Here is a 24,391-nt window from a genome sequence, read left to right as displayed (position 1 = left end):
TGTAAACTCTCTGAAAGTCCTCCACGGTGCACAGGATGTAGGATACTTCATGAAAAGCAGGGACAGAAGTCCGGATTTCAGGGTATGGTTGCTGCATCCTGGAAGAACACAATGCCTCTACTGTTTCATTGCCTAGGTTGACATGGAAGCTTATGGGATGAATCCTGAGTGCATCTGTTAACTAAGAGCTAAGCAGGGCCTTGCCCTGGGTTGCTTGGGGACCCTAATATTCTTATGTATAAAATGAGGCAAGTAGTAGATTCATGGAATAGTTAGGAGAGCAAGGCAGAATGTGGAAAATATGAGAAAGATGCTCTCATTAAAAAAAGAAAAGAACTGGGCAGTGGTGGCACAGGCCTTTAATCCCAGCACTTGGGAGGCAGAGGCAGAGGCAGGCAGATTTCTGAGTTCGAGGCCATCCTGGTCTACAGGGTGAGTTCCAGGCCAGACAGGGCTACACAGAGAAACCCTGGTCTCCAAAAACCAAAAAAAAAAAAAAATTAATTAATAACTAAGTAAAAATATAAAAAATAAATAAAAAGAAAAGAAAAGAAAGAAAGAAGGAAAGAAGGAAAGAAGGAAAGAAGGAAAGAAGGAAAGAAGGAAAGAAGGAAAGAAGGAAAGAAAGAAAGAAAGAAAGAAAGAAAGAAAGAAAGAAAGAAAGAAAGAAAGAACGAACACAAGGAAAAAACTCTATTAATAATCCCAGGCACCTTGAGATTCATTCAGGTTTTACTGAGAATTCTCACCAGTTCAAAGGAGTTTTTCTAAGACAGCAACCCTGATTTTTCCTCACTTTACTCCATCTCTTGCCACGGAGGAAAAGGAAAGGGGTGGTGGGGGAGGGAGCGCGGGGTGGGGGGCGGGACTGGAGAATACATTGCCCTAAGATTTCCTCCTGGTTTGCCAGTACTGTGGGTCTGTCTTGATGATCAAGCCACAGCTTAGGTGATCTCCCGTGGCCCTACTGGCACGGAAGGGTCTAAGGACCAGTTCTGCCTGGACCCAGGCAGATTGGAGGTCGGTCCTCCTAGCCCAGAGTGGCACTCGGCCCGCGGGACTTTCAGCCTTGTGCTGGGTCACCCACTTGGGAAAGCGGCGGTGGGACTTAGGGAGCCTGAGGTCGAGGTCCCCACGCTTCAGGAGAGTGACACCAGCGCCCCCGAGTGCCCGGGCTACGCGCAGGGCCCGCCAGGCTGGCGCTCCATCCTCCCCGCCCCCCAGCACCGCTCTTCCCGGTCCCCACCCTCTACGTCCCCACCCTCCTCCTCCGCCCCCGCCCCTCCCCCGCTCCCCGCCCCACCGCGTCCCAGCCGCCCTGGCCGTGAGCGCAGGCGGCCCTGCCACCGCACCTGCAAGGCGCTCGCTGCCTGCAACCGCTCGGCTCTGCTCGCCCCCAGCCCTTCGTAGCTTTCGCCTCGCGGTCGATGACTCCCTAGACCCCTGGCCTACGACCATGACCACGTCCCTGCAAGACGGGCAGAGCGCCGCGGGCCGGGCAGGCGCCCAGGATTCGCCGCTGGCAGTGCAGGTGTGCCGCGTTGCCCAGGGCAAGGGAGACGCCCAGGACCCGGCGCAGGTCCCCGGACTGCACGCGCTGTCCCCCGCCTCCGATGCGACCCTCCGCGGTGCCATAGACAGGTAGGCAGCTTCGTGGTGGTGTCCGGGTCAGCAATCCGCTCTTGGGGTATGGAGGCGGCCCAGGGGTGAGTGTGTGCCCAGAGCCGGACCAAGTTTGGAAAGTGTCTGAAGACAATTCCCTTGGAGCCAGATCCCGCGGGGTCAGGAGGGCACCACGATCTCCAGGTGCCCTGTTATAAATAGCATCACGGGGTGGTGGAGAGCGGTCTGTCTCACCTTTGCCCTTTGGGGTGAACCAGAAGGCTTCACTCCAGACTGACCACATTCAGCTGCTGGGTGGCCCTTTTCCTATTACACTATAGGCTTCAAAAATCCAAGCTTGAATGTGTTCACCTCCCACGTAGATAGAGTCTTCCAAGGACCCGGGAGAGGCAGAGCAGGGGTTGACATTTGAGCCGTCTTTATGTTCCACAGGAAAGGGCAGCGGCTTTCCAAGGTTTCTCATCTCCACAGCAATGAGCATTAAGTGCCTTTGGAGTTGTCATACTTAGGAAAGAAAAAGGCGAGAAGAGCTTAAGAATCCGTGGCTTTTTGCAGTCGCACATCTAAATACCACTCCTGCTTCTTTGTCAGGATTTGCAAAGCGCTCTGACTTCAGTCAAGTTAAAATAACTCCCCAGTGGCCTAGCGTTACATTCCTGCTAACACATTCTATTGACTTACCTTCCCAGAAGGACTGCCTTGGTGTTCTGTATCTATAAGCACTTGAAAAATTAGCAGACTGTGTGTGGGCAACATTGTGAATGAAATTCGAAGTGAGATGAACCACATCTATATTTAATAAATCATAACTTCCAGCAGTGATGAGTAAAAAAAAAATCCTGGGGATGAGTTTACTGGATGTAACTTACAGATTTTGTCAATTTAATAGGAGCCAGGAAATGGCACACTCCCCTGGGTAATGTTTGCATAAATCATGATGTAGCCTGTGTTGGTGTTCAGGAAAGCCCTAAGTACAGGAAATGGAGTGTCAATGCCTCCCAAGGCTTTTCTTCTTCTTCTTTTCTTTTTCTGTGAGATGGGGTGGGGGAGGTGGTATAGAATTATTTGTGGTAATTGGCATATTTTATTTTTGACCCATGGGCACGACATCCTTGCTCTTTCCTGTACACCTACTTATAGAGTGTTAGCCTTGTCACCAAGCGGTACACGTTAGCCTGAGCAATGCTCTTTCCCCTGACAGCAATTACATTTCCTATTCTGTTTTATGTAAATGACGTCCTATGTTCTCTTGGTGTAGGAGAAAAATGAAAGATCTGGATGTTCTGGAAAAGCCACCCATTCCCAACCCCTTTCCTGAGCTCTGCTGCTCTCCGCTTACATCTGTGCTGTCAGCAGGCCTGTTTCCCAGGGCCAATTCAAGGAAGAAGCAGGTATGCACCTCCAAACCTGTGAAACCCTAAGGTCTTCCAAGGCTTGTGCCCACACAGACTTCAAGAGTTTTGCAAAAAAACCAAACCAAACCAAAACAAAGCATCAAACGAGAATTTGCTTGGCCCTTGACTGAAAGGGGCCCTTGAGATGATGTTCCTTCTGGGATTCAGCTTCCTCAGCTGTGTAGTGGGAATATCAAACATTTCCTCTTGGGTTCTTGGGAGAGAATAGGGTTGAGAGTGCACCTGTCCTGACTGCCTATCGGACAACAGGCATCAATTTCACACCAGTCTTAATTGGAAGGGGCGGGACTATAATATCAGGTGAGAAGGGGATCGATCGGCTCTTTGTTTGCTATTTAATGGTGTCTTTCCTTATACACATGTCATATAAGGCTAGCCTCCTTTACCAAAGGAAAGTGCTGTAGAGAACCTGACAGGGACCAAGAGCAATGGCTCAGTAGGTGAGGGCATTTGCTGGAGGACCTGAGTTAGACTCCTGAGACCCAACAAGTAGAAGGAAATAACTTACTCCCAAAAGTTGTCTTCAAACTTCTGCATGGGTTCTGGGGCATGGATATGTACACGTACGCACACACGCACATGCACCAGCCCATGCGCACACATGCATGCACACACACCATAATTTTTTAAAAAAAGGAATCTACATGAGGTAATTGGAGTTTGCAGCTCAAAATACTTTTCGGCAAACTTTATGTTTTGGAGGTTCCAGCTGCAGAAGGCATTTGACTTGGAAGCCATGATAAAATGGATTTTTTTTTTTAATGGTCTTCTTTCTTGTTTGAGACTGACTTACACCAATTAGATAGAAAAAGTCCAAGCAGCCAAGAAATGATATTTCATAACTATACATTTTAGGAGTGAAAAAGCAACACATCCTAGAATTATTCATCTTTTTTCATGGACTTATTCCAGTTTTGAATTAACAAAATAAAGAATAGCTTCACTTGTCAAAAAACATCTCTCTCTTTTTTTTTGGTGTTTTTGGGGTTTTTTTGGAGTTGGGGAGAGGAAACTTTAACATTCAGAGAACCGTGGTGAGGTGAAGGGAGGAAACAGGTAAATATATATATATATATATATATATATATATATATATATATATATATATCACATATGTGTGTGTATAAGTAGGAGAATTTTCATATATTAACCTCTGATTGGTTCAGTGATGTAGTTTTACTTAGGGGAAGGGAGGAAATACCCTGGGGAGCGGGCATGCTTATTACCACGCAGCAATAGATAGCAGTAGGAGGTATGTGTGCAGGAGTTTCACAGGTGTACAAGCACTGTGTCATGTGTGGTTTAGAGACCAGAAGTCAATGGCAAGTGTCTTCCTCAAATGCTCCCTGCCCTGTTTTTTACATTTATTTACTTATTTATTCGTGGACTTACATTAATTTTCATGTGGAGTTTAGAGGGCAGCTTTCAGAGTTATCATCTACTTCCATGGGTGCCGGGATCAAATTCATGCCATTAGACTTGACCCATCTTGTTATTCTCGCCCCAACCTTATTCTTTAAGACAATATCTCTCACTGAACCTGAAACTCACCAGTTTTGCCAGACTGTCTGCCCACTGAGCTCCAGGGAGCTAACTGTCCCCAATTTTACAAATGCAAACTATAATGTGTGACTATGATGATATTTGGAGATGTAATTTTCATAGCTGTCTGGTACACACACATTTTGGGGGGACAAGATTGGAACCTGATAGTGGATTGGGAGCGATCAAGAGGATCCATTCTAAAAAACCTTTTCATCAGAGTGAGATTTTTGAAGTCTTATTGTAAACTTTTCTGAAATATCCAAGCACCCAGAGTTTGGCTATGGAGTTAGGGATGACAGATTTAACTGTGGGCTTTGTATGGTTGCTTCTCTCATTCTGGGTGGGCAAGAATATGAACGATGTTGGCTTAATATTCAGTTGGGGGGATTTAGTTAACAATTTCTTCAAGCCACAGACTTCTTACATTATTCTAGACAGTAGATACCTAGATAGGCAGAGATCCCCCTCCCCCTCCCCCTCCCCTCCCCCTCCCCCTCCCCTCCCCCTCCCCCACCCCCCTTGACAAAGAGTGATTGGCAAAGCAAGGGTATGTGAAAAAGTGATCTGGTAAGGCTTTATTTTGTGGATAAACACAGGATACTTCTGAGTAAAAGAAATACTAGTAGAGCAGGCTAGATTGAGGATACAAAGGGAGACTAGATATTAGTGTGCTTATGCTAACAGGCTCAACTTGACAAAATCTAGATGGGCTGCAGGATCATCTTGATTTGGTCTAATTGAAGTGGGAAGGTTCCTTACTGGGGGTGGAGCTGGTCTCTGGGCAGAGATCCTGGCCTGGAGAAGATGGAGAAAGTAAGTAAGTTGAGCATGCATGCATTCATCCATCAACCTCTTTCTCACCGATGCAATGGGACCAACTACTTCAAGCCTGGCCCCTGAGATTTCCCTGGCAGTGACAGACTGTAATGTAGACTTGTTATCTGAAATCAACCTTTTCCTTCTTAAGTGGCGTTTGTTACACTATTTTATCACAGAAAAGGGAAAAGATTTGAAGAGAACGAGAGTAAGTTAGGTCTCAGATCCAGGTGGAGGCAGGCAGTCCAGCGAAGGGCAGTGGGTTTCAGATTCGGAAGTTCCAAAGTAGGGAAAAGATGACGTGTGTCGCTCACTCCAGCAGGTTTCCTCTCTGCCCTTGCAGCCTGTATCTAGCCTGACAGAGAACATTGTACACACTCACAGGCAGCTGGGCCTACTTATGAGCTAGATTTAGCTGACTTACTGGGTCCAGTCCCTGAGGGGTGTCCTACCTCCCAAAGACGTTTTTGTAAATATCTTCCTAGTCCCAGGACTCACAACTTCATGTACAGGATATCCCACTGTTGAGGAAGAAGATTCGTTTTCCTTTTTTTCCTTTCCCTTTTTAATTCACCTAGATATTGCATGGAGAATTGATTCGTTTAATTACTTTATGCATTCTCAGTTGTTTGGAATGAGAAGTCTTTGAGAACTCATGGCTCTCCACATCAGCAATTTCCCTAGGCTTAGTACCTTTGTCAAACACATGCTTGCCCCTATGCCCTTACTACAAGATAGTACCTCTGGTGTCAATACCTGCAGCTTTTGGTTGAGATGATATGTATGATGCTAAAGGACTACATTGTACCTCTCAATATTACTTATGGATGAAACATAACAATATTACTCCTTTAAAAAAATTTTTTATAGTCTCTGGTACTTGTTAAGTCATTCCAGACTTGCTAGAAAATTCTTTTTATCTCCCCAGGAAAAGTAAAGAATTTCTACTTGTTATTAACAAATGAATGCCCAGAAACTTTGAAAGAATCCAGTCTAAAAATGTTAAATTTCATTTGGTCTTTCAAAGCCGCAGTCAAAATCACTTTCCAGGCCACAAGTATGCTTTTGAAAGCATGTTGAGGTGCTTCTGTGATGTGTGATTGGTATATTGCACAATATACCACAATAGGGTGGGCTTTGTCTCTTTTGCAAGTAAGATATGCCAACTTGAGTAGTTCTGTGTGGTTTTAGTGTTATTATAGGGGAGCTAGGATGAAAACTGCTTCTTTATTCTCTCTTTCTCTCTGTCTCTTATGTTCATCATGTGAAATTGTAAGGCGATTTCTTTGTTTCTGACAATAATAGCTATTTAAATTATCCCTTCCTTTAAAAATCTGTGATCTAGAAAATTACATCACAAATAACTTTCATTATGTGAAGAAATGTCATTTTTAATTTATAACAAAAATTTGCTAGGAAATTATTCTTTACTGCCGGATTTTAAAGACCCATTACTTGAAGAATAAGAAAAAAAAAAAAAGGTTTCAGTTCTCATTGAAGAATCATTTCTTGTCTTGTTTTCTAGGCCTTAGATAATTTTTGAACCTGGACACAGCTTGTGTGTAGGTTCTGGTCAGTTGCCTCTGGGACTGTCTTGGATGCATAATAAAGTGCCTGAACATTTTAAAGATTGAACCTAGTGAAAAACTGTGTCATTGAACGCTGGAGTTGAGAGAGAGAGGCTTGACATCATCCACTGCCCTACTTCCACAGATCTGTAAATCGTGTCTAAGCGCTTCTAGGTGCTTCACAGTGATGTAACTGAGACTCGGCATTTGCACTCTTGAGGATTTGATAGGAGCATATTTTTCAAAAAGGTATAATTTCCAAGCACAGAAAAGACAGCATAGCTAGTACAAGCCATAAACTCTTAAAAACATTCTGTAGCCCACCCATAAAACAGCATGGTGGGTCTGACTAATGCTGTTTGTTAATCTTCATCTAAGGACGTGGCATTTCTCTCTCCTTTTCTCCCTTTTCTGAATTACAGCTCTATGGTTTTCCTTTATGGCTTTGCTTTCCCAAATTTGATAGAAAAAAATTAATCAAATAATTAGCTACATTAAATTCCCTAGCAAATTCCTATCATAAATTAGAAATGACATTTCTTTACATAATAAAAATTATTTTGAGTGTAACTTTTCTAGGTCACAAATCTTAAAGGAGGGAATACTTTAAACAGCTAGCCTGTTCAAACACATATCTGTTAGTATTGTTAGTAACCAACTTTCATATGCTGTTTATGGCCCTGGGTAAATATCCCAGGATAGTATTAGAGTGCAGTAGTTGGTCATGGTAGTCTGACTTGTCAATCTAGAACTTAGGGGGAGAAGTAAGAAGGATTGTTAGCTCCAGACCAGGTATGCATAGTGCATCTAAAAATATACTATCTTTATGTGCTTTGTGGATCATCATACTGTTTCTTGTTTGTTCTATAACATTTTTTTCTCCTTCCCTCCCTCCCTCCCTCCCTCCCTCCCTCCCTCCCTCCCTCCCTCCCTCCGTCCCTCCTTCCCTCCCTCCTTTCCTCCCTCCTTGCTTTCCTGCTTTCCTTTCCTTTTTTGAGTCAGGATCCCATGCTATAGGCCAGGCTGTCCTGGAACTCACTATGTAGATAACCCTGGCATTAAATCCACGGAGATCTACCTGCCCATGCCTCCTGCGAGATAGGAGTAATGATGAGGACCACAACCCTTGGCCCCTGCAGCTTTCTAAAATATATCTCTGGGAAACCAGGAATGTCTCCTGAATAGTTAAGTTACTAGTTTTCCATACTCATCGGCTTGGATTTTCTCTACTGTGTCGACAACATTTAAAAAGATAATTAGATCTCTGTCTCCAAATTCAACGCCTTTTGATGTCATTGTGATGCCAGTAATTATCCCATCATGTACTTGTTAAGTCTGTATGTGTGGTCCAGTGTAGTATACACACACACACACACACACACACACACACACACACACACACACACACATATATATATATATATATATGTGTGTGTGTGTATATATATATATATATACATATATATATATATATACTTTCCTATATCCATTTCTCTAACATGCATAGAAATAGAAAGAAATTCTACCCTTGTGCTCTTAGTTCCGAGGCTTAGTGGTTATCAAGATTTTCCTCGATTTACTTCGTCTATTCTTTTAAGAAAATATGATTTTCTTTGTGGGAATATTTGGGAGTTAATCTCAGGAATTCTGTCATCATAGCCCTACCTGGTTTTTATCTGTGAGCCCTGAAAAATACATTGAAGAGCTATAATCTGAATAGTATTGTTTCCTAACAAGTATAATTCCTTGATATCATCTGAAACCACTTATAATCAAATTTCCTCAGTTGAAACAACACATGAAATCCTCACATTGTGTATTGATTATACTTCAAATGTTGATGAATTAACCCTTTGAAAGTCTGAATTCATCTTCAGATGAAAACAACATCAGAAATTGCATTTAGGTCCCCCAAGCTATTCTACAAAATTCCATATAATGTAAAATGAAACACACACACACGCAGAACGAATAATAGAAACAATACTTGTTTTATTATTAGAGTGCCAAATGAAACGATCTCTGTAACAGCCATTTGCTCCTCTTGAATGCTGCTACTTGATGAATATCATTGTTATTTTGGAGAATATAAGAGGGTGCAGATCTTTGGAGCACCATTAAAGCAGGCTCTAAGGGCCCAGGCTTCTCCATAGGTGTTTACAAAAACACCTTCCATGAAGAATTTGGCCTACTTACAGATGTCCTTGAAGAATAATGTCCCCAAGAAGGACAAGGGGAAATGAACTCTTTACACGTTTCCTCTGCTGGGTGCACAAAATCAGCTATTTTCTTCCCTGCCACATTTAGACTCTGTCAATATGCCTTTGGAAAACTGTGGAAAAAGCTCTTCCGTTGAGAGAAGGTGGGGATGCTGCCAATGGACTTTGGTTGACACCTTAGCATGCATTGATTAGGGGAAACAGAACCTCGCATGAACTGGCCTATAAAGTTATGTTTTAGTATCCAAAGAACAAAAGTTCAATGGTCTCATGAGAAATTAGAATTGCAAAGTAAAAAGTCAGGGGGAAAAAAAAACCATATAATAAACAGGGCCACCAAGTTCTCTCTCTTTCCTCCTACAGACACTAGCTCGGGCTTCTTACAACTTCACTTTGTCCTCTTACTTTCTGTATTTTTGTTCCCCAGTGGCTGTCCCTTGGCTCTCTTAGTGGTGGTTCAGTATGTAACAACTGTCAAGAGTCTGTATATTCAGCTTTGAAACAGTTGTCATCAAGGGGGCAGAGGGCCCTAGATCACACTACCTGCTCAGCTAGTGTGTGGGAGGTTCTTCCAAAAGGTTCAGTAGGTGTGGAATAGAGAGACAGAGGAAAAAAACCCCAACAACCTCAGGTATAAAAAAGAGCTGTACCAGAGTGTGTGGTTGAGAGCACACCAAAGCATACCATTAATGGACATGCATGACAGATGGTGACTGCTAATCTGCTGTCTGACTTGGTGTGTGCTTCTCACTGGCCAATTGCTTGCTTTGAATTCATGAATTTTACAAGAAGCCTGTTTACTAAGCATTGGTTTCAGTTCATACCACTTTTCTTCTGAGCAGATCGGCTTCAGAGGCCACTGTCTTGAGCTTTAGAAGGTACCCTGGCCTCTGATGAAGGGTGCTATCCACTCAGGGTCATCTCCTCCTTGTGTAAGTTGCCTTTGTGAGAAGCAGAAGATGGCTGTCTCTTCACCTTCTACAGGGCTCCTGGCACACCACCTACCTCAGAGGATTCTAGTTTAAAGACTACTTCCAACGCTTGTCTAATCTTGAAGGCACATCTGCAGTCCATTTTTATTTTCCACTTTCTAAAAGCTTGGCTTCTGTTTTGTTTTGTTTTGTTTTGTTTTGTTTTGTTTTGTTTTGTTTTTTCCCTCAGGGTATAGATTATGTTCTATCATGAGAGGGAAAATTGAAGTCATTCATTGTTCAGGATAAATGTGTATCTTAATAAAACAATTCCTCAGACTTTCATGGTTTTCTGTGCAGAAAATGCTAATTTGTATAGCACAGTAATACATTCTATTGTGTAAATAATACCTATGTATTTAATTAAGAGATTAACACACAGGGGAGTTTTCTTTATGAACTTAAAGGACAGATCAAGAGAGAACCTAGGAAGTGACCATAGGCTTTTGCCCTGGCAAAGGGACAGAAAGAAGGATTCTGGGTTAACTTAGCAATGATGTGAGAAGGAAGACAAAGAGAGGCTCCCTTGCCTCACAGGCTTTCTTGCAGTCTCATATTTAATAATTTTCAAAGCCACAAGAACAATAAATACAAACGGGAGACTGGAGGTCCCGAGTTTGTTCATAGATGTCTCTATTCCCCAAAGTCATTAGTAAAGTGCAGTTATCCACCTACTTTATTCCATAGATGAAATGTTGTATATGGTGGCCTTGGAATCCCTGTTAACTCGAGAGCATAGTGGACTTACACCATTCTGGGCACCACGCTTAGTTTTGTATGTGTGGGACGGTGCAAGTCAGTGTATGGTGATTGAAAGGTTTTAGTGTGGGGAGCAACGTGCCTGTGTTATAATACCATCCTGCTGCTTCTCACAAACACAGTGTCAGACCACTGCCAACACTTAGCAGGTCTTGAGCTCTTCCATCTTATTCTGGTCCCAGGATAGGTAAGTCCTACGGCTCTTAAGTCACTATGACTCCTGTGTAGTGTCTTCTTAATCTTCTCACATGATGGTCCCTCAGTCTCCTTTCTGAGCTTCTTTCATGGTCAGTGCACGTCTATGGATGAAGAATGCATCACTGGTGAGATGGGCCAAGGAAGAGCAGATCCTCGGCCATGGAGAGAGTAGGAATAGGAAGGCCTGGCTAAAGTAAACATTTCACAGCAAGTCAACAGTCGACTATCAAGGGGGTCATCACATCTGGGAGGCAGAAGGCTGTAGTGCTGAGCCAAGTGCTTAAACTGAGGGAGAAAGACATGAGATCAAGTGGGAACATTTGAGGTTGTCATAGGCCTAGTCTGCACTTAACTCCAGTTGGCTTCCTGGGTGTGGATTGGCTGTGGCCCACATTCTTCTTCAAATTCCTTCTGTTCCACCCTCCAAGCATTCATTTGATTGTTAAAGGCAAAAACTGAGGAGACCACTTCCCTTTGTTAATTACCGCTGGCTAGCCCCTTGAACAAAACAGACCAGAACCTACATAAATTCCCGTTGTCTCTGCCTCTACCATTCTAGTTTAAGCTACCTACACAGACCATAAATGGCGCTGGTTCTATAATAGTCTATCTTGATCCATTTCTCTCTGTATTTGTTACTAGGCACTTAAAAAAAAATACAGGCCAGGATATTGCAAAGAGAAAAGGATCCAGATAGGCTACGAACACGTGTAACCAAAGCCTAGGACCTTAAATAAACACATAAAACGTTTATAGAAAGACAAAACAAAAATGGACTTCACTGTCTTTCTGTGGTTGAAAAAGTTTTGATCACTTAAAGATAACATCTCTTCCTTTGGCCTGTGGTACTGCATGTGGTTGGTTCTGTCTTGTGGCTCTCTTCTCACGGCTCTTGTAACTCTCTTACCTCATGTACACTTTACCTTTTGCTTAGTATATTGCATCTGAGGTCGGTCCTCTCCTCTGTTGTGAACTGGGCAAACTTCTTTCTTCTGTCTCAGAGACTGCTTTCTGTGCTTGGAGACTCTTCCCTAGTCTGTATAGAGCCAATGCTACCCATTCAGGCTTTGGCATACTATACCATTGCCATCTCTCTTTGGCAGCTGTGTGCATGACGTGGCTTTCATTCTTCTTCTTCCTCTTCCTCCTCCTCCTTCTTTTTTTTCCTATTCCTTTACATTTCTCAGTTTAGTTTCTTGACTGTACTTTCATGACCCTATTTACCATTTTTTAAAAATCTGTTTGATGTATTTATTGTTTTTCCATCCAAATGAATTATCTTGGCTTCATTGTTCCTGGGTTATTTGTTGAGAATGAACGGATAAATGGATTATTGAAGGGAATTCACAATGGAAACCCAATTTTATCAAATTGTGTCCTGTCCAACCATGATCAATTATCTTCCCTAAAATTTAAAAGAAACCACAGTTTTATTAGAATATTCTATTTACAAAGCAGCAGACATATATCAGGACTAATTGGATTTAATACAATATTTTACTTTAGTTATTAGGATTTGTTTGTCAATTGTAATGAAGTTAGTGGAGACATTTCCAGTTTTACACATTATTCTTATTTGGTGTTCTCAGAAGTGATAAGTACTCATCGCACCACTAGCCTTCCTTCTGCCTTCCACTGCTTTTACAAAGTCTCCACAGACAGAATCACTTAAGTTCAACTGTCATTTGCCTCCATTTCTCTTAGCCTGAGGTGAAGACACTAGCAAATATTCCACTCAATTGTTTACTTTTCTATGGAGTTTTGAGATGGGGTCTTGCTGTGTCGTTCTAGTCAGTCTAGACTTTGTTCTGTTAGAACAGGCAGACCCCAAGCTCTCAGAGATACGCTTGGTTCTACCTCCTGAGTAATTAATTATTGAGTTTTAGTATCACTAGTGACTTATGTAGATCGGAGTTTATGTGAGAGAAAGCACAGACCCCTTAGATACATGCCAATATTTTGCCAGAGTGGGGAGAACTCAGAGATTTGAGGGAATCTGTTTCCAGGTCTACATCTCTATACAATACATTTATCTAAACCTTACCTCCCTTAGAATTTACCATGCTCACAACTGCCTCTCTACTTCGCTCCTTGTCTTGGGGTATAAAATCCTTGAGGGTATTGCCAACTTGACACAAACTCGAGTCAGTTGTGAAGAGGGCACCTTATCTGAGGAATGGCTTGCATCAGACGGGTTTTGGACTCGTCTGTGGGATTATTTTCTTGATTGTTGATTGATGTTGGAGGGCTCAACCCACTGTAAGCATTGCCTCCCCCTTGGGTAGGTAGTCCTTGGCTGTGTAGGAAAGCAAGCTGAAGAAGTCAGTAAGAGCAATACTTGCCTGCGGTTTCTACTTCAGGATCCTGCCTTGGCCTTTCTGGATGATTGACCATAGTTTATAAGCTAAAATAAGCTCTTTGTTCAGAGAGTTGCTTTCTGTTAGTGTGTTATCTCAGCATTTGGAAGCAAACTAGGCCAGTCCCAGTGGGAATGGCTACCAAGGAAAGTCAGGCTATGATGCAGTTGCAACAAAGCCGTCAACCCATTCCTTAGATACTCCGGAGCCAGGTAGAACCTGAAGAATTGTTGAGAACTGAGGCAAAGCAGCTGGGCTGCTTAGGAAATGCCTGGCTTTGGACATAGTAGTTCCCTTTAGTGGAGTGAAGTGGCAAGGAAGGAAGTCTTAGCCACAAAGCCTTACTGGCTGCTACTGGGAATCTGAGAACTTCGGTCTTGAATAGATCAGGTTTGGGTGGTTGCCAGCATCCAATACAGTTAGTGATTTATTCTTCTAAAACAACAGTTTTTTTCCCTGTAAGTACTAGGTTTTTAGAATAAATTGGTTAAAAACCAAGGATAAAATTTATGGATGACTTCTTTCAAATTTTGTGTGCAGTTCAACATTGTGATTAACAATACACTAATGAATTGTATTATGAACTGTTTATTCTAACTCTGCTCAGCTAGCATCGTGTTTCATCACAGAATATTTCAATATGCTCTGCTCTTTAAACAGTAACATGCTAGCATGCGGGCTAATTTTTGCAGAATACATTGTTTGCTTTCATCAACAACATAAGAAAAATTTACCATGACTAGATTGATATTTAATTCAGACATTTCTAATTTCATAGAGCAGGTCTCTGCACTTTGTAGGAGTTCAACATAACCTGCAGACACCTTACCCCCTTACCACGATTATTTTTAAGTTTGGAATAAAGGATGAGTATATTCTCATGTTTTTTAAAGGGTGTGCTCAGACCTTATATGTAGCCATGACTTTGAACTCATGACACTCCTTACTGCATCTTCTAAATGCTGGAAATGCAAGCAGGAACCACCATAATTGATGGTCTTGTGCTATTTTAAATTTTGACTCTTTTTAGACATTTCTATTATTCAGCCTAACCAATAATTTATTGTCTAATTAAAAAATTTTTTTGACTCAGAATGATATAACACTGTATAAGTGAACAGGAAAATTGAATTTTATCTGAGAGGGGACTGACTTCTAAATCTCTGTGTCCCACTGTCCCTCTGTCCCTCTGTCTTTCTGTCTTTGTGTCTCTGTCTCTGTCTTTCTCAACAGGGAAACCAGAACTCTTTCACCCAGGCTGGCCTCAGAGTTCTGACCCTACTCTTACCTTATTGCCATGGTTACAGTCATACACTACCTCTTGTGGTCTCCATTTTCCTCAAATTGAACAAATTAAATCTGAGGTTTTAAGCTTCTGAAGAAAATATATTTAAAACAAATCAAAGCATTTTATGAAAATAACAGGTTGGAAAAAATTTATGCAAGAGCCTTATGAATGCATTGGTTTGGCCAATGTGTGATACAATTATCACACATTTTTTATGAATATTGGTTTGAATAAATCTGTATTTATGTAAAAGACTATAAGTCATTAAAGTTGTGTTAATGAAATATCTAGAAAATAAGAAAGTGAGTTAACCTGATTGGATGACATATCTGTTTCAATCTAGTTAGTATATATTTAGGAGGCCCTGATTAGTTTGTAGTTGATTGATAGCAAATGATTTTGATCTCAGACTTAAAGGTTAACACTGTCATTAATGACTTCACCATTCTCTTTCCTCCTTTACATCACAAAGATCTTATTACTGTAACAGTACACCTGATAATTAACTTAAGAATTAAAAAGGCTTTGGGTTACAGTTAGGAAGGTTTCTTTTGACATCATGTCCTTGTGTCTGTGGGAGTCAGCACATCACAGCGGGGAGTGCATGATGGAGCCGTGCCATCCACCTCTAGGTTGACATGAAGTTGCACAGAAAGGTGAAAGGCTCCTATGCTAGTATCCACTTCAAAGTCCTCAGCTCGTTCCCTCCTCCCAGTTCTCACCTCTCAAGGTTTCTGCTGCCACTTTTCAATGATGTCATGTGTTGGGGACCAAGATTTTAATCCACCAGCCTTTGGGAGACATTCAAGATCCAAACTGTTGTGTTTACTGAGCTTAATCTTTCTCCCTAGTACATATTATCACCCAGTTCTCTTTGTTCACATGTGTTTGCTCATTGCATTTACTCAGTAGAACAGAAGCTCAGTGAAGGCAGAGATTCTTTTGTAGTAATATTTTAAAGTTTACTTTATTTGTAATTATATGTGTATGTGTGTATGGAGGGCAGGTTACTCATGGAATACAAAAGAAAACATTGGATCCCTTGGAATTCGAATTACAGGTGGTAGGGAACTGCCCTAAGTGGGGGCTAAAATGTCAGCCATTTTACAAGGTCAGTGTGGTTTTAACCCCTTGTGTTAAATTTTCTTTACTCAGTTCCTAGAAGGTAAAAATATGTCTGGTTTGTAGCAGGCTCTCAAGAAATTTTGGCTTAATAAATAAATAATAAATAAGAATAAAGCAATGAGGAAGAAACAGAATTGTTGATTTCTTGATGCAAGTGAGAGTCTACCTGAGAGCCTACTGATAATCTAATATAAACGATTTAATTTACAAAGAAACTTAGAAACATTAAAGCTACTTCTTTTTCAGGGAAGGTTCTGCGATTGAAAGTTGTTGAAAGAGATCCTGGGCAGGATAAACATTTGAGTATTGTTTTAGCACTATAAGCATATTCTAAATTTGGATCACCCTTGCTCCCAGTGAGTCCTGTTCTTTGTCTCCTGGTCTCCTTGTCAGCATTTTCATCCTTCCCAGCACACATGTGCCAATTAAAAAGCTCATCTCCTCTTTGGGGCTGAGTCTGGTATGGTTTTTCAGCCAGCCCACATTCACAGTGGAAGATTACTTTCATTCTTGGGGAGGGTGACACGGGCATGAGAGGCTCAGTATTCAGATGAAAGGGCCACTTTGGTATTATTTAACTGTGTTTTGGCAAGACTCTGGTCAGTGTCTGGTTTCTCTTTGGAGCCATTTTGCATTATATTACAGTACTCTGACTGTGCTATGCCAAGGAAATTAAGATCAGCTGGAACACTCAGTTGGTCATTGGCTTGGACTCTTAGGGCACTGGGAACTTGATGACCTCATTTAGGCTGAACCTGCCTTTGTCCCCAAAGCATAAGGGCTCCTTTTACAAAACCACGTCTGCAACTTGGGAAAGATACGAGCAAGGTTCAGAGAAAAATGACTTAATAGTGGAAGATATTTGGGTCAACATTGAGTGTGGAGTGCAGAATACGTGCTGACAATTTAATTGAGAAAGATGAAGAGGAGGCACCAAATCCCTTCAACATGACCTTAGCCACCAAGTCCTGTGATCTTGGAGGATCATTTGAAGATTGGTTTGTAAGTGCGTGTGCATTTGTATATGAGATCAGATGTTGATTCTGGGTGTTTTCCTCAATCCTTCCTATCTTACTGCTTTTGAGATAGGATCTCTTATGGAGCCTAGAGCTTTCTGATTAAACCAGGTTAGGTGGCCATTGAGCCCCAGGAATCTTCCTGTCTCCAATGCTTGGATTTGAGGTGTGTGCTGCTGCTAGCTACAGCTTTTTTTATGTGGGTTCCTTGGAGTCAAACTCAGGTCCTGAAACTTTCCGCTCAGGCACTTAGCTAACTGAGCTGTCTCCTTAGCTCTGAAATGCATGGTTTAAAGAAAACTAAAAGAAAGAAATGTTTATGGTGCCAGCAACTGGTATGGGTTTTATGTTCTGTCAGTCTGAGAAAATTTGAGAGAACATCCTTCATTAGGACTTGTGAAGGGCCCTGTGTGCTCACGTGAGACACTTGAGGGAGGGTTGTCACATGAGAAAAAGCTGCATGGTAACCATGGAGAAGTCTTTGGTGATGATGCAGAGTTTTGAAGATGAGAAATCACTGTATAGCCCTGGCTGGCCTGAACTCACAGAGATCTGTTTGCTGTTTCCTCCCAAATGCTGGAATTAAAGGCATGCACTTACTACACATGGCCTGGATTATTAAATTCATTTTAATTAAAAATATGAAGAAGAAATTTTTTATTTGGGGATGTATTTGAGAAAACAACAGTTAACGTGGATTTTCAAGCACAAATTAAGTAGCTTAGTAATATTACTTTCTCTGAGATGCTAAGGGCTGTACAACTAGTCTCTCTTTCACGTTGGGGAGTTCTGGTAGAGACATTTGCAAAGTTCTTTGCTTCCAGTTCTATGAAGGGCCCGTACCTAACCTCCATCTCTTTCTTCCCATTTCTTTTCTGACCAAAGTTCTTCCTCCAGATTTTTGTTTTTTAATTTTATCAATACCTGTATCATTAGTATTGAGGCTATTGGGTTTTGTTGCATTAGAAACATTGTTTTTGCCTTATGTTTACATTGACAGTAAAATGGCTCTCAGTAAAGTGAGAGTCACTCATAGCACCTTAGTGGTATACCCTGTTGACAAGTGTAAGCATTATGATGGCCTTTTCTCAGTAATTGTGATTTGGCTGAAGTGGGCTTACATTACAGTGTCTCTTAGGATATAGAATGCTGTCCACTTTTGTACTTTTGTGTGTCTTACCTGAGAACATTAAATTTCTATATCATAAATGTATTTTCATCTAGCCATGCTAACATTTGAATTAGCATGCAAAGGCCTTTAACACATCATTATTCAATTGTTATTTTTCAAAAGAGTACCCTCTCATACTAGCATTACCATACCATATATTAAAGTAATTTGCCTCTCATCTTTTCCCAGAACTTTGAAAACGTTCTTTCATCACCACCACGTTTCCTTATAGAAATAATAATTTTGAAAGCAACTCCAGCTATAACATTTCTTTCTTAGAACCATTTCATGGATCCTTCATCTCTGTCCACATACTCGTGTCAGTGAGGTCCCTAAGATGCTAGGTGGTTGGCCCCATTCTCTAATTCTGTTACTTAGTTCTCTTCTTTGTGAATTATCTATGTTTTTCTATCATGTCATTTTCCCCTTATTTATATCGCATGCTTTGACCACACTGAACATCTTTAGTTCTCTACTGCACAACTTTTCTGATAAATAAAGAAAATAAAGAAATTCAACCACACCTTGACACATCGGACAAGGGTCAAGGCTTCTCATAAAGTTGATGCTTTGCCTTCCTGTGTCCCTCTACTCCTTAATCTTTAAATAGCTACTTTGAAGTGCATATCTTTGAAGTGTCAGCTCAGAGTTTTCTCTTTCCTTGATAGACTATTCTGAGCTACTGTGTTTGGAGACAATCTACCTGGTCAATTTCACAGCACTATCATTCTATTTACTTACCACTATCCCATGATCTGGGAAGCATTCCCAGGTTATAGGAGTCATGTTTGCCTTTGACATCAATGCATTTCTGGACACTAACATTGTACCTGGACACTACAGTCTAGGTCCTCTGTAAATACTTGTTGAATAAGCAGGAGGTTCATAAAACTCAACTGTGAGTAGGATTTGTTCCAAGACATCTAATAGAAGGGTATGTGTATATATGTGTGTGTATGTATGCATGTATGTGGAACACATATTGAACTGTCCAGAAGACAGTCTCAGATGTTGTTCTTCTGAACAGCCATGGATGTCCACCTTGTTTCTTAAGGCAGGGCCTCTCATTGGGATCTGAGTCTCTATGATTCAGGTCGGCGTGCTGGCCTGTGAACCTCGGGGATTTGTTTATCATTACCGCATGACACCATTGCTAGGATTACAAGTAAGCATCTCCCCACACTGGGCTTTTTGTTTGTTGTTGTTGTTTATGTGGGCTCTGGGACTCAAAATGCCAGTCTTTATGCATGCCGGCTTTATTGATTTTATTGACTGGGTTAAATCCCTCGCTTCTCACCATGGTATTTTTCCTGTGAAGTATGTATAGTGCTTTTAAGAAACATTAAAAAAAAACATTCATTTTGTTTTTGTTTCTGACAAAAAATGTTAGAAACCTTTCACACTTTTTTGCACTGTGTAGAATTTTGAATGATTTTTTTTTTCACGACCAGAAGAGAAACTGAACCATTTTCAGGTCAGGGTGTATTGTTATTGAATGAGAAGCTGTGCTCTGGATTATTAAATTAAGGTTCATTGACAGATAGTAGTCTGAGATTTAAGTCAGGAAAACATCCTACTCGGTGCCCTAGAGAACCACTAACAAAATAGGAAAGTAGAGAGGACAGAGGCCCCTGGACAGAGCCAGGGCACCTTCAGAGAGAGCTATAATCTAGCAAGGGACCTGTCCTGCTAATCTATGGTAGTCTTTAACCAGCCACAGACAGAATAAGTGCAGGTCTATAGTTATGACTGCAGATAAATACTGTTGTTAAAAGCATAGAAATTAAGAAGTCATTCAGGTACTTAGAGATGAAATTGAATTCCATTTCGAGAAGGATTTGACAGTCCTTCACTTACCAATACCACCAGTCTTCGACAGGTTATTTTATGTGTGATGCTTCATGATGGCAGTAACAAGCACCTGCTTGGAGCCTTTGAGGAGAAGTATACATCCTCACAGAACGCCCTGGGGAGTCGGTGTCTGTAGGCTGAGGCACTAGGAGCTTGAACAAGGACCTGTCAAAAGAGCCCTCTGTTTCTGATGCAACTTGTCTTAGTCCACCTTTGAAGGGATCTTGCTGCAACTCCAGCGCAGGTTTGGAAGAACAGCCCTTCCCTTCCTAGAAGCACTGGACAGTCTACTATCCTCACAGGAAGAAGTGTTTTTTATTTATAGTAAACTGGCTGAAGAGTCTGTAAGTTTTGATGGATAACTCTTGTCTAAGCCCCTTTACCCCATCTCAAACTGATTAGTTTTTCCTTGGATTTTACAAGAGATCACCTTTAAAATTAAAGTGTATTTCCTCTTGTGTAAGGAACTTGTTTGGCTTATGGGAGTTTTCTTTTCCCTTTTTTATCCAAGCCTGCTGAGTGGCTGTTGAACAAAAGGGGGCGCTGTGTGAATATGCTTTGACCTGGGTAGTTCCAGACACAAACAACAGAGGAGGCATGCTTTAAATGACACAGGGTGTCTACTGTCTGATTTCATTTCATTTTTTCCAGTGTAAACTTTTTTCTTTTTTTTCTTTTTGTTTTTTTTGAGACCTGAAAAGGATTTCTGAGTTCGAGGCCAGCCTGGTCTACAAAGTGAGTTCCAGGATAGCCAGGGTTATATAGAGAAACCCTGTCTCAAAAAACCAAAACTAACTAACTAAACAAACAAACAAACAAACAAAACAAAACAAAAAATAAATAAAAAATTTAATGCTCTATTTTATATAACATCATTCCATATATGCTTTAAAAGATTAATTCTCTGTTGACTATAATGAGATAAAAGCCTTGAGCTAAACAGATTGTAAAATGAAAACCGTTTTTAGTCATTCTCTGTTTGAACTGTGAACTTTTTAGTTCACAGTGTTTTGGATGAAGACGGGCTGCTCCATCTTTATTTATAGCCTTTTCAGTTGCTGTAAAACATTGGACATAGTAGCAAATGTCACTGTTGGTATCAACACTTAGAGTCAGGCTTTGGTGGGCTAACGATGATGATTAGGGACCCTTTGCTAAATCTCCCATTGTGAGGATGAGCCTCCATCTCTGCTGGAGGCTTGGAGGACTATTTATTCAGCAATGTGACCCAGTGGAAGTACCAGTGTGAGTTTCTGGTGTGAAGGTGTGGGAGGCTGACATCTTTCTCTTCTGCTCTTTGGAACAGCCTCTGGAACTTTGAGCTACCTTAGCTGAGCTCGCCTACATCACATGCTCCATGCTGGAGAGTCCATAAGTCCATTAACTTTCCCTGCCATAGCTGGAGAGGGAGAGTGGAGTGACAGACATGGCTTAGGAATACCTAAAGAGCAACCGCCATGTCAGGAAGAACTTTGCTAGTCTTAGACGGGTCACCAAACAGAATTTATCATAGGCATAAGCAACCCAGTCATTTTGTGTGTCTTATAAGCTGTCATAGAAAGAAACCATCCAGTATTTGTTTTATTTGACATTCAGCTAAACAAGAGCAATACACACAAATAGTGTATGCTCGTGGTATATGCACTCATGCTTAGGCAATTGCAGGCGTCTGTGCGATTTATATTCTGGACATCCCTATGAAAACTTTGCATGTCCTTTCCCATAGAAGCCTTGTTTTGGAATTGGATTTAGCACCAGTTATACTTAAATTATGGCACTAACCATTATGAATTGTCTTTATCAGTTCTGAACTGTATCTTGGTATCCAAATACCATGTCCAGCAGCAGGAAGGAACGTTCTTCATGCTCTGAGTGGAGACATGTGCTCTACTACTTCATGATGAGGGAAAACAGCATCATGGTTCAGATCTTCCGCATGAGTAAAGCCATTGGTTCAAGTAAGCCCCTGGCACATGTCTCTCTTGTCTTGTTTTCAGACTTGTAAGGACTTTTTTTCATACATTTCCTGGGTCCTTCCTTCCTTCCTTCCTTCCTTCCTTCCTTCCTTCCTTCCTTCCTTCCTTCCTTCCTTCCTCTCTCCCTCCCCCCACCCCTGCTTTCCTGTCTTTTTCTTCTTTCTAAGGGAAAAAGAATGAAGGTTATCACCTTCGATATTGCTGTTTTTAGAGGGAAAACTCATTTTGTTTTCTTTCTTCATTTTATTCTTTTCTTTATTTCTTTTCCTCCCCCTTCTTGTCTCTTTCACCTCCTCTCTTCTCATCCTCCCCTCTTCTCTAACCCTTTTCCTTTCTTCCTACCTTCCTTTCATCTCTTCCTTCTTCTTCTTTTCACCCTTTCTTCCTTCATTTCCATTCACTGTCTTTTTTTCTTTTAAAGCAATCTAGTTTCTTATATGCCTTGGGAATTGTTGGCTGATACAGTCAGTTATATTCCTTGATTTTAGATTTAGGGATTGTGAGTGGTATCATTATATATCTTCATTTCTTATGACAAATAATTTAAGGACTAAGGCAAAAATACTTATTCTCTCTGTCTCTCTCGCACAAGCTCTGTGTGTGTGTGTGTGTGTGTGTGTGTGTGTGTGTGTGTGTGTACTATTGAGGCTGGATCATAGGGTCTTTCTCATGCTCATTCTGCTGCTGGTTTGTACCTAGCCCACAGCTTAAACAGACTCTATATATTTTACTAGATTGCAAACTTATAAGAAGAGGTGTTGTATGTTATTTTAAAAATGCATGCTTGCTCCGGCTAGGCTCTAAGACTAGCAGCCACTCGCCTGCCATCTAGTTAGACCCCCATGGCTAGTTAATGCTTTCCAGAGATTCTGGCTATGCTCTGGGAACAGCCACCACCTGTATTCTCAAGTGACCACCCTGCAGTTGTGCCCTTTCTGCTGCCCACCTGAGTTGTTGTGGATAGAAAACACTAGACAATCTTAATATTTTAAAATCAGCTAGATGATATAACTGATGGGCTCGGAATCTATTGTCCTAAGCTCAGCAGCTAATCCTATATTAGAATTCATCTGGAGGCAGGGGCCACCACTGGTTCTAATAGCTCCCAGTCTTACATGGTGTCTGTCTTTTTCCAAAGCCTGGATCCAAAAGCCCGTTCTCTAACCCGTTTCCTCTTCTTCCTCCTGAGACCCGGAAGACCCGCCTCTATATCTTAGCCCAATGATTGGCTTCTACTGTCTTTATTTACCCAATCAAGAGACAATTAGAGAACCTCCACCTACAAAGAGGGACTGCAGCTAATTTGTCATTATAATCACCAATACTTAACAATACTGGGTAGTTAAGTGAGCAAAGATTAGAACAAGAACTCCTGTGTGTAACGAACTATACATCTGTGATATGAAATGCGCTGGACTGGGCGTTGTGTTGACATCTCATAAGCACTTGCAGACTGGCATGTTTCCAGCCTGAGTGCTGTATGGAGCAAGACCATACAAGGTTGGCAGATTAAATTCTGTATCTGGTGCTTCCCTTTACTTCCCCTTTCACTCACCTTGGTTCAAGGATGCTGCTTGGTTCTCTTGTTAGAATGTCCTCAGGCCTTGGAACTCTGAAGTGCTATGGGTTGGTGGTCAGTTCACTAACGTCATGGGAAAATGTGACACTAAGCACTCATTGGGATAAGAAGAAGTAAAGGGAGATTTTACATGTGATTTTGAGCATTAAAGATTCCACATAGGGATCTTTTTCTTCTTATAGTCTAGGTTCTCACACATAAGTAGCAGATAGGCAGCTCAGTCTTGATGTGGGTCCCGAACACATGGAGTGGGGGCTATCCATAAAGCTGTTGCCTGTCTGTTTAATCTTTTCCCCTAACTCCACTTTCTTGTCTGTCCTCAGTAGAATCACCTAGCTCTGCAGGGACTTGATGTGCCGGGGCGGGGGGATGCTCCACCCTCTCAGAGGAGAAGGAGATGGGAGAGGGGCTGTAGGAGAGGGGGCCGGAAGGAGTGATAGTGATGGGGATGTAATAAATAAAAAGAAAAGAAAAGAAATAAAAAAACATAGTTCTTTCTTCAAGTAGAAGAAGGCTCAATGTGACAGTTTCAGGTTTTGCCTATAAGAAAATTATTGCTGGAAAAGTTCAAGGTAAGTTTTGAATTTGATGTTGCCTTGAGCCTGATTAAAGTGTAAAAATAAGATTCTAAAGAGTTCCAAGTAGAGAATAAATCATTCTACATTGTTATCTTCCTTTGCAGTTATCAGGGATTTTGCTCTAGCCATTCTAAAGTATTTGCTATTTTTATCTTCTTAGACTAAATATACTTCAAATAATTCAAGTCACCAAGAAGGGAAATGTAGTGATGAGAGAATCCTACATACTAATTTTAGGAGATGTTTAGATTATGCAAGAAAAATATGTGTCAAGGATTATAGTTTTGTTTCCCTTGCTCCCATTTTAAAGGAGATTTGCATTTTAATGACACAAGT

At 41.3% G+C, this 24,391-nt stretch overlaps 1 protein-coding gene across 1 annotated transcript in view; it reads left to right on the top strand.

Annotated features, from left to right (window-relative positions):
• The first annotated feature begins 1,334 nt into the window (after positions 1 to 1,334).
• Positions 1,335 to 24,391, top strand: part of Grb14 (growth factor receptor bound protein 14) — a 110,291-nt gene continuing 87,234 nt past the window's right edge. The window contains exons 1-2 of the mRNA NM_016719.1: positions 1,335 to 1,641; positions 2,882 to 3,014. Coding sequence (NP_057928.1) covers positions 1,457 to 1,641; positions 2,882 to 3,014 — 318 coding nt within the window. The 5' untranslated portion in view covers positions 1,335 to 1,456. The remainder of the gene's footprint in view (positions 1,642 to 2,881; positions 3,015 to 24,391) is intronic.

Source organism: Mus musculus, chromosome 2 (assembly GCF_000001635.26).
Source record: "Mus musculus strain C57BL/6J chromosome 2, GRCm38.p6 C57BL/6J".
Classification (NCBI taxonomy): Eukaryota; Metazoa; Chordata; class Mammalia; order Rodentia; family Muridae; genus Mus; species Mus musculus.
This window is presented reverse-complemented; position numbering and strand designations above follow the sequence as displayed.